Below are 13839 nucleotides of genomic sequence, written 5' to 3'. Positions count from 1 at the left end.
TTGAGTCTTCTCCCTGCAGAATGTATGTGAACATATTCATTTATACAGACTGCATATTGAAGACCCATTCTACGTGAACGTTTCCTATACTTTTAGACATTGAGGAGCACATAGTTGTGTCATGTCAATGAAATGCTTGTTAATGTTATGCACATCTGTACAATGAGTATAACTTTAAATCAAGGCGCAGTCTGACAGCTCCTGTGTTTTAGGTGGATATTTAAAAATCCCACTGCATGCACTTGTAAAAGAGGGAAGGCCGACATTCCTCTCTGAATCGATATCACCAAACAAATGCAGCTCAATTGGCTGTGGGAGCCTGCTATTTTAATAGAATGTTTGCTACTTCAATGGAATGGAAACACTTTGAAGATAAATTTTTGAGTCCTGATAATGTGATATATATACACAAGTCATTCCTTCTCTGTTGATTGCCCTCAGGTTTTCATGGCTTTTGTGTATGATTGCATTCTTGATTGGGTGCACAAGAAGTTAAGCTGTTGTGAGCACATTGGTTTTTGCTGTCAAATTGATGTCGAATCCTCATTAGATGTTCTGAATGAATGATCTATGTTATGATGTGCTCATTGCCAGCACTTGGGCCTCATGTGTGGCACCAGACCATTATAACTTGCTGTATACAGCATCAATTATCTAACTGCTGGAAAACTTGGAAGAGTTTCTGATCTTACCCTGAGGCTTTATGCTGTACAACGACGGGTCAATTATTGGTACGTTCTGTGGCACTGGCTGTATTGTTGGAGTATTCGGCAAAGCTGCAAAAAGAAGAAAGGAAAAGTATTGGGAAAAGAACAAGTGAGATCCAAACACTGCAGCAGAGACCTAGCAGCAAGTTCTCCCTCGTAAAAGTCACCGATTATTCTGAAATGGCTCTTTACTGCTGTTTAAATGGGATTGGGGTTTCCATTTTAATTAAATTTCACCATTTATGCAACCTCGATGTGGAAATTTAGCCAGCTCATATTAATATCCATGCCAGTCACTCTACTTTTAAAAGGTAACGAAACCCCTGTGAAAGCGCTTACTGGTTGCACAAAGACATACGATCCGATCTGACAAGATTTGCCAAAAAATGGACAAATATTTAAAAAAACATGCACAAGGATCACATACTCCTTTCACAATCATTGTTTAACATATACAAGATAATATCTCTTCCTTCCTCCCTTCAGGATGTTCACCAACATTCTGGCACAGCATTATTAAATCTCAAAGTGAGATGTAGTATGAAGCAATGCAGCAGAACATACGATCTTTACTCACAGCCTTACTAGATGTGACAGCAATAGAGAAAATGCAAAGTCATTTATCCCTCTGATTCTCGCCATTGGAAGTTATTTATGGAATAAAGTCCAGGCCATAAAACTTGTGCACACAAACAGCAAATCATGTGTCTCCAAATGCACTCCCTATGATGTTGCAACTGTGACAGCGTAAGTGTTAATCCAATGGAATGTTTTTGGAAGAGGGTAAGGTACATTTGCTTATACTTTCTCTTTTCCTCAATTGGGTCCCAATTTCCAACACAATATTCCCTGCTAATGGCAGATAACTTGAGTCCAGTAATATTGCCAGAAAAACTAGTCTGGTAATATTGCCAGAAAAAACCAGTCTGGCTTGCCACACTTCTGCTTCATTTCTCGTGGGGAAATGCTGTAGCCGAGACTGGTAACTGACTGCGTTAGGGAACATGACTTGATTACATACCTGACCACTTCATGAAGCCATGAAGTTGTGAAACCAGAGGCGTAGCATGGATTAGAGGAACTATTGTGTATAACTCCAGAGGTCAGTTGGCAAAGTTAGCGCATATCTCAACCACGCATGCCACACTCAACCAGTTTCAGTTCCTGCTTTTGTGCTGAACTGGTTGACCACAGCTGGGATGAGTAGGTTGAAGGCACCCCAGAGTAAGCAAGGAGACAACCGACTTGCGGACTGCTCTTGATCACTACGTAGCAGAAACTGCCCATGTGGATGCTGGGTCAAGAAAAGATTGGCCTCAGTTTTGATGTGCATGTTTCAAAAGGCTACTCACATTTAACTAACTGACAACAATATACATTTATAAAGTGCCTTTAATGTAGTAAAATGTCCAAAATCACTTCACAGGAGCATAATCAGAATGTTTGTGACACTAAGCCATGAGGAGCTATCAGGAGAGGTGGGCTTTAAGGAGCATCTTAAAAGGTGAGAGAGATGCAGAGAGGTTTAGGGAGAGAATTCTAAAGCTGAGGGCCCTGGCAGCTGAAGGCATGAGTGCCACTGGAAATTGGAGTTGTACAAGAGGTTAGAATTTGAGGAGCACAGGGATCTCAGAAGGTCGTTACTGAATTAGGGAGGACAGAACGTGGTTACTGAAATAGGAAGGTCATGAAGGGATTTAAACACAAGGATGAGAATTTTAAAATCAAGGCTTTCAGGAACCAGAGGCTAATGTGGGTAAGTGAGTACAGGTGCAATGGTTGAACAGGACCTGGTGCAAATTAGAAAATGGGCAGCAGAGCTGTAGATGAATAATGGCCATTTGCAGAACTAGACCCCAAGTGAAAAAAATCTAAGTCCATAATGCAGTTATTTTTACTCCTGCATCTCTGGGATGCAATAGCCCTTGCTCTACCTCCCCTCTATCCAAAATCTTGTTTGTAGAAGGAGAAGCAGTGAGAAGACAAAACATCCAATTTCAACTTTGTGGCTTTCAGTTTTCTTTTGTGTTTCATTTTTTTGTCTTTTAAGGGCAACTGCAAAAGGTCAGCACGCGCACTAATATTAACTCAAAATGGGTGTAGGGGCATCAGAGGAATGTGGAGAATTCAAACCGAGATTTGAAAGGGAAAGCCAGATACTTCCATAGCCTACTCCAGCTGGACTAACACAGGTTTGCACTTCAACTTGTGCAAAAAGTTCTAACCAGTTCTGTCGATTGGAAAAGAGACTGGTGCTGTTTCATCGAAGAAATCTGAAAATTCAGTTCAATAATATACCAGGTATGTCTTGAAACGGTCATATACTCAATAAAGCCAGGGTGCTAAATCCTATGTAAACCTACTAATGTCAAAGGCTCCTGTTGGGGAGGTATGAGTCACTGCCAATTTCTAGCTGCCTTGCAAGGATGTTCTACATTACTCAATGCGATTTGCCATATTGGAACAAAACTGCTCAATCTTCTCACAGGAGGGGATGCCAGCTCAGAATAGCAATTTCCTTCCTGAAATTGTTCCAATTGACTTACACCACACAGCCAAAAACTTATGCCCTGGATTCTTTTCAAGATCCCAAAAGGAAAATTGCTTGAAAGCCAGAATAGGAAATGGCCAAATCTGCTAGTGATGGCTTATCGATTTCCTTTCAGGGGAGGAGGAGGATAACCTCAGGATGCATTGCCCCAGTTGCAAACAGAAAATCCACTGTGGTGACAGTCACTAGCCAATCTTTTTGGTGACAACTGAATCACCAATGAGAAGAATGGTGCACCTGAGAAATATAGGATATAACTTTCTCAGTAGGTGCTTAAGAAGTAGTTGAAAACTGAATAGGTAGCAGACACAAAGAATTTCGCCCTTTTCCAAGAATATTTTTATCTGAGAAGTTTCCAGCGCATGTTTTGAACATGGGGCAACTCCACCACCTGACCAGGCCATCGCCAAGGATTGATGTAGTCTCACGTATTACCACGGATACCAGAGGCCAAGCCCCAGGTAGGATGGGACAGAAGCTTTAAGGCTTACCTTTTACTACAGACCAACGGGTTTCACTATGCGCAAAGGAACAAATTAGCCAGCAGGCATCAGAGGATGCCATGCTAGCCAATTCCAAATGTCACGCTAAGACAGGGAAATAAATAAGTAACTGTTCAGATGGCAATCCACCAAGAGAGTCCTGTCAATCCAGTTTTTTTTTGTTATGTGTTACCTTGCTATTGCTGCAACTAACTCAACAGAAGACAACAGCGATGCTAATTAATTGAAATGATGATAGAAGATTGTTTGGGGATAATTTCCCCATGTGCGTTTTTACAACACTTCATTCTGGTAGGAAAAATTGAAATACCTAACAAAAGAATAAAAAATGCCTAGTGATGGAATAAACAGAGAGCTGATTAAAACAGAAGGCAAATTTGACGAGCCTTAGCTCACCTATTCATAGTTAGGGTAGGGTGTCAGTCTTCGTCCAGTTGGTATCACTCGCCTCAGAGTGAGTTCAAACCCTACTTAAGAGGCACGGTGGTATGCAGCCAGGAGAGGGTGGCTCTAAAAGTCCTCAACATTGACTCTGGAGCCTATGAAATTTCATCGCATAAAGTCAAACTTGCCCAAGGAAACCTCCTGCTGATTACCACCTACAGCACCCCCTCAGATGATGAATCAGTGCTCCTCCATGTGGTACACAACTTGGAAGAAGTATTGAGAGTAAAAATGGCACGGAATCTACTCTTGCGGGGAGGGGGGGAACTTCAATGCCCATCTCCAAGGGTGAATTGGTAACACTACTACTGACTGAGCTGGCTGAATCCTGAAGAACGAAACTGCCAGACTGAGCCTGCAGCAGGTAGTGAGAGAACTAACAAGAATAAAAATCTACTTGACCTCAACCTCACAAACCCACCTGTCACAGATACATCTTTCCATGACAGTACTAGTAGGAGTGACCACCAATTATTCCTTGTGGAGATGAAATCTTGTCTTCACATTCAGGCCACCCTGCTGTATGGTACTACAACACAGACTCAGAACTGATATAGCAGCTCAAAACTGGGCATCTGTGACACTTTGTGTGCCATCAGCAACAGCAGCAGAATTGCATTCAACCGCAATCTGTAACCTCATGACCCAACATACCATTCTCATCAAGTGAAGGAGACCAACCCTGGTACAATTAGGAATATAGGAGACCATGCTAGGAGTAGCACCAGGTATACCTAAAAATGAAGTGGCAACCTAGTGAAGCTACATAGGACTACATACATGCTAAATAATAAAAGCAGCATACTATAGACAGAGTTAAGCAACCCAACAACCAACAGATCACATCAAAGCTCTGCAGTCCTGTTCTATCCTGTCATGAATGGCGGTGGACAATTAAACAACTAACCTGACGAGGAGGCTCCAAAAACATCACCAACCTCAGTGAAGGGGGAGCCCAGCAAATTACTGCAAAAGACAAGAGTAAAGAATTTGCAACATTTTAGCTAGATGTGCCAAGTAGATAATCCATCTCGGCCTCCTCCTGAGGTCCCACCATCATAGATGCCAGCCTTCACATAGTATCAAGAAATGGCTGAAAGCACTGGATACAGTACAGGCTATGGGCCCTGATAATGTCCCAGTTGCAGTACTGAAGATTTATGCCCCAGAACTAGCTGCACGCTTAGCCAAGTTGTTCCAGTACAGCTCCATCATTGGAATCTATCCGGCAATGTGAAAAATTGCCCAGGTATGTCCTGTCCACAAAAAGCGGGACAAATCCAATCCAGCCAATTATTACCCCATCAGTCTACACTGAATCACCAGCAAAATGATGGAAGTTGTTCTTGGCAGTGCAATCAAGCGGCGCTTACTCAGCAACAAAGAGGTCACAGATGCTCAGTTTGGGTTCAGTCTAGGCCATTCAGCTCCAGACCACATTAAAGTTTTGGTCCAAAGATGGATAAAAGAACTGAATTCCAGAGATGAGGTGAGAGTGACTGCCCTTGACATCAAGGCAACATTTGCCTGAGCGTGGCATGAAGGAGCCTCACAAAATTGAAGTCAATGGGAATCGGGGGAAAACTCTCCACTGGCTGGACTCATACTTAGCACAAAAGTTGTAGTTGTTGAAGGACAATCATCTCAGCTCCAGCATGTCGCTGCAGGAGTTCCTCAGGTTTGTGGCCTAGGCTCAACCATCTTCAGCTGCCTCATCAACGGCCTGTCTTCCAGCATAAGGTCAGAAATGGGGGAGTTCACTGACAAGTGCAGAGTATTCAGTACCATTTGCAATTCCTCAGTTACTGAAACAGTCCATGCCTGCATGCAGCAGGACATGGACAACATTCAGGCTTGGGTTGATATGTGAAAGTGACATTCAAGCCACACACATGCCAGGTAATGACCATCTCCAGCAAGAGAAAATTGAATGATCTCCCCTTGCTATTCAATGGCATTACCATCATTGAATCCCTCATCATCAACATCCTGGGTTACCATTGACCAAAAACTAAAATGGAGTAGCCAGTTAATACTGTGGCTAGAAGAGATTAGAGGCTAGGAATGTTGTAGCAAGTAATTTACCTCATGACTCCCTAAAGCCTGTCCACCAGCACATGGAGCTGCATTAGTACACCACTACCAAGACGCTCGCCACCCCAACATGAAATATATTGCCATTCCTTTACTGTCGCCGGGTCTAAGTCCTAGGACTCCCTTCTTAACAACCTACACCAGTGAGCTGTAGTGGTTCAAGACGGTGGCCCACAACTACCTTTTTAATGGCAATTAAAGATGGGTAATAAATAGTGACCTTGCCAACAACCCATCTCAAGAGTGAATTAAGAAAAAACAAAGCCAAGCCAGCCTCGAGGGCATCAATGAGATATTCACAGAATCACAGATTTGTTACGGTGTAGAAGGAGGCCATTCGGTCCATCATGTCTGCACCAGTTCTCTGAGTATTTTAATTTAGTGCCTATCTCCTGCATTTTCCCCGTAACCCCGCACATTGTTTCTATTTAGATAATCATCCAGTGCCCTCTTGCATGCCTCAATTGAGCTTGCCTCTACCACACTTCCAGGCAGTGCATTCCAATCCCTAACTACTCGCTGTGTGAAAAAGTTTTTTCTCACCTCGCATTTGCTTCTTTTGCAAGACACTTTAAAACTGTGCCCTCTGGTTCTCGATCCGTTTATGAGCAGGAACAATTTCTCCCTATCTACTCTGTCCAGACCCTCCTGATTTTGAAAACTTCCAACAAGTCTCCTCTCAGCCTTCTCCTCTCCAAGGAAAAGAGTCCCAATTTTTCTAACCTTTCTTCATAACTGAAGTGTCTCATCCCTGGAACCATTCTCATAAACCTCTTCTGCACTCTCTCCAATGCGCTCACATCCTTCCTATAGTGTGGTGCCCAGAACTGTACACAATACTCCAGCTGAGGTCTAACCAGTGTCTTATATAAGTTCATCATAACTTCCTTGCTCTTGCACTCTATACCCCTATTAATGAAGCCTAGAATACTGTATGCTTTAGAAACAGCTCTCTCTACCTGTCCTGCCACCTTTAATGACTTATGGGAATATTCATCCATATTGTCCATGTCCTGCTACATGCAGGCATGGACTGCTTCAATAACTGAAGAATTGCAAATGGTACTGAAAACTCTGCACTTGTCAGTGAACATCCCCATTTCTGGATGAGGGCCATTGATGAGGCAGCTGAAGATGGCTGGCCCAGGTCTCTCTGCTCCTGCACACCCTTTAGAATAGCATCCTTTATTTTATACTGTCTCTCCATGTTCTTTGAACCAAAGTGTATCACCTCACACTTCTCCACATTGAAGTTCATCTGCCACCTATCTGCCCACTCTACCAATGTGTCAATGTCCTCTTGAAGTATTACACTGTCCTCCTCAGTTTACAATTCTCCTAAGTTTTGTGTCATCCGCAAGCTTTGAAATTGTCCCCTGCGCACCAAGATCTAGATCATTTATACATATCGGGAAGAGCATGGGTCCCAATTCCGATCCCTGGGGAACTCCACTACAAACTCCCCTTTGTGAACTGCACTCCTTCCAGCTCAAAAATTAACCATTACTCTGTTTTGTATCCCTCAGCTAATTCTGTATCCACGTTGCTACTGCCCCATTTATTCCATGACCTATAACTTTCCTCACAAGTCTATTGCATGGCACTGTATTGAACGCCTTTTGGAAATCCATATACACCACATCAACAGCCTTGCCCTCATCAACCATCTCTGTTACCTCTTCAGAAAACTCCAGCAAGTTAGTTAGACATGATTTTCCTTTACTAAATCCATGCTGACTTCTGAATCAATCCACATTTTTCTATTAATTCGATCCCAAATAATTGTTTCTAGAAGTTTTCCCACCACCCAAGTTAAACTGACTGGTCTGTAATTGCAGGGCAGATCTTTACGACCTTTTTTGAACAAGGGCATATTGTTTGCAATTCTCCAGTCCTCCGGCACCTCCCCTGAATCCAGGGAACATTGAAAGGTTATTGCCAGTGCCTCAGTAATTTCCACTCTCACTTCCTTCAATATTCTTGGATGCATCTCATCCAGTCCCTGTGCCTTATCAACTTTAAGTACTGACAGCTTATCTAATACCTCCTCCTTATCAATTTCAAGGCCATCTTGTGACTGAGTTTCCTCCTCTGTCACCATGGTCCGGGCAGCATCTGCCTCATAGGTAAAGACAGATGCAAAGTGTTCATTTAATACCTCAGCCTTGCCTCTTGCCTCTACGTGTAAATCCCCTTTTTAAGTCCCTAATCGGCCCTACTCCCCCTTTTACCACCCTTTTACTATTGATGTGCTTTTGGATACTTTGGGATTTCCTTTTATGTTAGCTGCCAGTCTTTTTTCATAATCCTTCTTTGCTTCCCATACTTGCTTTTTCACATCCTTCTGTATTCAGCTTGGTTCCCAATTGTATTTGCTACTTGACACCTGTAATAAGCACACTTTCTTCTTTAACTTAATTTCTAACTCCTTTGACATCCAGGGGGCTCTGGATGTTTGTCCTACTCTTCCCTTTTGAGGGAACATACCTTGACTGTGCCCAAACCATCTCCTCTTTGAAGGTAGCTCATTGTTCAGCTACTGTTTTTCCCACCAACCTTTGGTTCCAGTCTATACGGCCCAGTTCTGTTCTTACCCCATTGAAGTCTGCTCTCTTCCAGTCGATTATTCTTACTCTGGATTGACCAATGTCATTTTCCACTGTCATCCTAAACCTTATGATACAATGATCACTGTCCACTAAATGTTCCCCAATGTCACTTGATCTACTTGGCCCACCTCATTTTCAAGAACCAGGTCTTGCAGTGTCTCCTTTTTTGTTGGACTGGACACATACTGCTGTAGGAAAATCTCCTGAACACAATCTAGGAACGCTTGTCCCTCACTGCCCCTTACACGACCACTATCCCAATTTATATTCGGGTAATTAAAGTCCCCCATTATAACTATTCTATGACGTTTACACCTCTCTAATTTCCTTGCAGATTTGTTCCTCTATATCATTCCCATTAGCTGGTGGTCTATATATTACACTGAGCAATGAAAACTGCACCCTTCTTAACATCCAGATCTACCTTTCCTTAAGCCAGGTCTCGGTTATCGTCACAACATCATAATCCCACAAGACAATTTCGTGCCTGTAACTCAATTTTATTAACAATACTCCATGCATTCACATACATGCAGTGTAACCCCGATTTATACTTCATTACTCGCTCTCTTACTCCGACTCCATCTATTAACTTACTATTCTCTATTTTAGTGTTTATGCCTCTCCCAGCATTCCGTGCACCCTGGTATTACTTTCTGATATTCTCTCCTGGTTCCCACACTCCTTGTTGAGTGAGTTTAAAACCTCCCCAACAACACTAGCAAAACACCCCGCAAGGAACTCAGTCCCAGCTCTGTTCAGGTGCAACCCATCTGGCTTGTACAGGTGCCATCTCCCCCAGAGCCAGTCCCAGAAATCTAAAGCCCTCCCTCCTGCACCATCTTTCCAGCCACGTCTTCATCTGCCTTATCTTCCTATTTCCATACTCACTTGCACATGGCACTGGGAGCAATCTGGACATTACTACATTTGAGGTCCTGCTTGCTAATTTTCTACCTAGCTCCCTAAATTTGGATCGCAGGGCCCCATCCCCCTTCCTACCTAAGTCATTGGTACCACTCCAGTGCAAATAAAGCCCCATCCATCCTCTCAGAGGGGCATAAAGATTACACAGAACTAGAACAACAGGGGAGTTCTCCTATGGCCCTGACTAGCATTTATATCCAAATTCCTAAAGCAGGTTATGTGGTCAGTTGTTTAATTGCTGCTAGTAGGGTCTATCTTTGCACCATCTGGCAGCTGTATTTCCTAACATTAGAATAATTACAATTCAGAAAAATACTTAACTGGCTGTGGCTCACTTTTGGGATATATGGAGTAATGTGAAAGGTGCTATATCAATGCAAGCTCTCTTCTTTCATTATGGTCATAATGGGTGCAAGGTCCCTTTAAGAACCCTTGCTGCACCTCCTGAATTTCAAGTTTCTCAGAATGCAGACAATATAACAAGAGGTTCAGTGCCCACTCAGCAGAAGGGTGTTTTATTTCAATATTCTATCAAGGCTGAACAGTATGGACTGCAATTTGTAGTAAATACAAATGAGGCATTGTGTGTGTGAATGACCTAGTCTGAGAAAAATGACTATTTTGTAACAGCATGCTATTTGCTGTAGAAAGTTGACTACTATCTTCATAGGGTTAACATGACTTATAGCAGGACAGTGCTCGCTGTGAAAGTGGGGGAAGGGGAGAGAAAACTCTGCAATCTGGTCCCACTTCAAACTGATTCAGTCTGCAATGCCGAATTCCCATTCTGAGGCTTTGTTTACAGTGTTTGCTACAAGCTAACCAGTTTCTTAGTGCAAAATAAACACTTTTGGATTCTGAGCAGTTAGGTCAGTCAGCCTTAACTATCTAAAGGGCAGTGTTTAGCAGAAGCTGGCATGAACTATCGGTCCTTGTTCTGATAACACAGCTGATTTCTTACAGATGGACAGAGTTCCTGCAAAGATTTTCGAACGAAGGTCCCTCAACATGGGCTTCAGGTTTCTTAATTCTGCTGTCTTATGAAGCAACAAATTTGTTTACACCTTGCACTTTGAGCATACAGTGAAGGCTAAAGCCACCTAAAATTTCCCATACATTCGTAGGTTTGTATAAGTATCCATTGCTGTTCAATTAGCCTTCCTAGAATGAATCTAACTTTCATCTGATTATTTCTGTTGCTGTTAATTAATAATACACGTTGTTCACAACCGTTCTTCTCATGGAAGTTGTCGCATTTCTTGTGGAAATTAGGATCGGAGAGTGCCCCAGGAGTGTGTCAGTGTTGGTCATGGTCCCAGTGTCAGTATTTCCAGAAAGTCCCCTGAAGTTCATCAATGTGTGTGTGTGTGTGTGTGTGTGTGTGTGTGTGTGTGTGAGAGAGAGAGAGAGAAAGAGATAATGCAGTGAAGTGCAGCAGAGCACGGGTGTGTGGAAAATAATATTGTCGAAGCATCTCACCACAAACATAACAAAGATTAATATTTTGAAAGACCTTTTTAGCTTTCACTATGCATCTATCCTTCCGATTCTGGTAAAAAAAAAACGGTCCCTTACAATCTCAAATGGTGACGTAGAAATGTATAGAATTAATGTATAGAATTATAGCATATTTTATGTCACAATTGGAAGGTATTTAGCCAGTTGTGCCTGCACCTGCTCTCAAAAAGCTATCCACAGTCCCCATTCCTCCACCCTCTCCACAACCCTTTTAAATTTATACTTTTAAATTATTTATCCACTTTGATTTTAAAAAGCTGTTAAGGACTCTGCTTCCACCACTGTTTTGGGGAAAAATTTCCATATCCTAATAAACCTCTGTCAAAGAAAAGGAAAATCTAGCCCCCTTTTTATTTTTTTTTTATGGTGACCTTAAATTTATGCCAAATGTAAAAACAGATAGAATATAAAACATAAATATAATATAAAAAACAGAAAAAGCTGGAAGCAATGTGCAGCAATATGAGCTGAAGCTGGAAGTCTGAAATATAAACAGAAAATACTGGAAATATTCAGATCAGGATGCATCTGTGCAAAGAGTAAAATGAAAAACACAGAGTTACGTTTCAGTTCAGATGAAAGGTCACTGACTCAAAATGTTAACTCTGTTTTTCTCTCTCTGCAGATGCTGCCTGATCAGCTGAGTATTTCCAGCAGTTTCTGTTTACAGTTCAATGTCAGTACCTGCTGTATTTCACTTTTAATTTATGCCTTCTAGGTCTTGATAGTTTATTTTTATAACCGACCTCTGGAATCATTTAGTGAATCTCTTCAGGAGCCCACCACGAACCTGCATTCCTTCTAAAGAGAGGTGCCCAGAACTGCATTCAGCATTCCAACTGCACCCTGGCCTGTATTTTGCATAGGTTCAATTCTACCTCCTTAGTTGTATATTCAATCCATCTATTTACAAATCAATGTTCTGCTTATTTTAAAAAACATAGCTTTACCTACTAATTTGTCTTCTCCTGTAAATAAAAATGAACCCAAACTCCTAGCTCTCTCTGCTTTTACAGTTTTATCATTTCAGTGTGCATTCCTTTTCCTGATCCTTCCTGCCAAATATATGAGCTCAGATTGCTCCAAATTAAATTCCACCTTGTATCCGTCAGTCTGTCAACCTATTTTTGTCTGTCAACTGCACCCCTTACTTTACCATCATTGTAGGGCACTTGAGAAATTTTGTGATGCAGCAAGTTGTGATGATCTGGAGTGCGCCTGAAAGGGCGATGGAAGCAGATTCAATAGTAATTTTTAAGACTTGAACAGAAAAAAAAAAAGTTATGTGGAAAAAGCAGTGGGAGCGGTACTAATTGGATAACTCTTTCAAAGAGTTTACGCAATTACGATGGGTTGAATGGCCTCCTTCTGTACTCTATCATTCTATGATCCGATACTGAGAATAAAAATGGACCCGTACCAAGCCCTGCAAACTCTTACAGTGCCCCAGCCGAAAAGCCATCTGCAAAACGACTACTCTTTCTTTTCTGCCCTTTAATGAACATCCCTTTCATGCTCCCATGCTCCCCTTTTGATGGGAATAAACATGCTGTTGGAGCTTTGTCATGCTCGCCATGTCTTTAACTGTAGATTACTGAAACAGTCTGTGTCCAGGCGCAGTAAGACCTGAAGAACGTTCAGGCTTGGGCTGATAAGTAGCAAGTAACATTCATGCAACACAAGTGTCAGGCAATAGCAGTCTCCAACAAGAGAGAACCGAACCATCTCTCCTTGACATTCAATGGCATTACCATCTCTAAATCTCCCACTCTCAACATCCTGGGGGCTACCATTGACCAGAAATGGAACTGAACTAGCAATAAATACGGTGGTTAAAGAGCAGTTCAGAAGCTAGGAGTTCTGTCACGAGCAACTCACCCCCCTGGCTCCCCAAAGCTGGTCAACTGTCTACAAGGTAAGTGTAGGGAGTTGGGAGTGTGAAGGAATACTCTCCACTTGCCTGAGTACTGCTCCAATAACACTCCAGGAGCTTAACACCATCCAGGACAAAGCAGCCCACTTGATTGGCACCCCTTCCACGATCTTCAACATTCATTCCCTCCACCACAAATGCACAGTGGCATCTACAAGATGCACTGCAGGAACTCAACAAGGCTTCTTCGACAGCACCTTCTAAACCCACAACCGCTACCACCTAGAAGGACAAGGGCAGCAGATGCATGGGAAAACCACCAACTGGAAGTTCCCCCTCCAAGCCACACATCATCCTGACTTGGAACCATATCGCCGTTCTTTCATCGTTGCTGGGATAAAATCCTGCAACTCCCTTCCTAGCACCACACGGACTGCAGAGGTTCAAGAAGGCGGCTCACCATCACCTTCTCAAGGGCAATTAGGGATGGACAATAAATCTGACCCAGCCAGCGACATTCAGATCCTTTGAAAGAATAAATTTAAAAAAACTGCAATGCAAATTCATACTTCCAATCATTCACACGCTGGTGTCTTATTTTCTTTATCAGATT

At 42.4% G+C, this 13839-nt stretch overlaps 1 protein-coding gene across 2 annotated transcripts in view; it reads right to left on the bottom strand.

Annotated features, from left to right (window-relative positions):
* Positions 1 to 13839, bottom strand: part of vta1 (vesicle (multivesicular body) trafficking 1) — a 195997-nt gene that overhangs the window by 25041 nt on the left and 157117 nt on the right. For both annotated transcript variants that reach the window (XM_041183007.1, XM_041183008.1), the window contains one exon: positions 693 to 776. In XM_041183007.1, the coding sequence (XP_041038941.1) occupies positions 693 to 776 (84 nt within the window). The remainder of the gene's footprint in view (positions 1 to 692; positions 777 to 13839) is intronic.

Source organism: Carcharodon carcharias, chromosome 2, assembly GCF_017639515.1.
Source record: "Carcharodon carcharias isolate sCarCar2 chromosome 2, sCarCar2.pri, whole genome shotgun sequence".
NCBI lineage: Eukaryota > Metazoa > Chordata > Chondrichthyes > Lamniformes > Lamnidae > Carcharodon > Carcharodon carcharias.
Note: the sequence above shows the minus strand (reverse complement) of the source record. Positions and strands in the feature narration are given on the sequence as shown.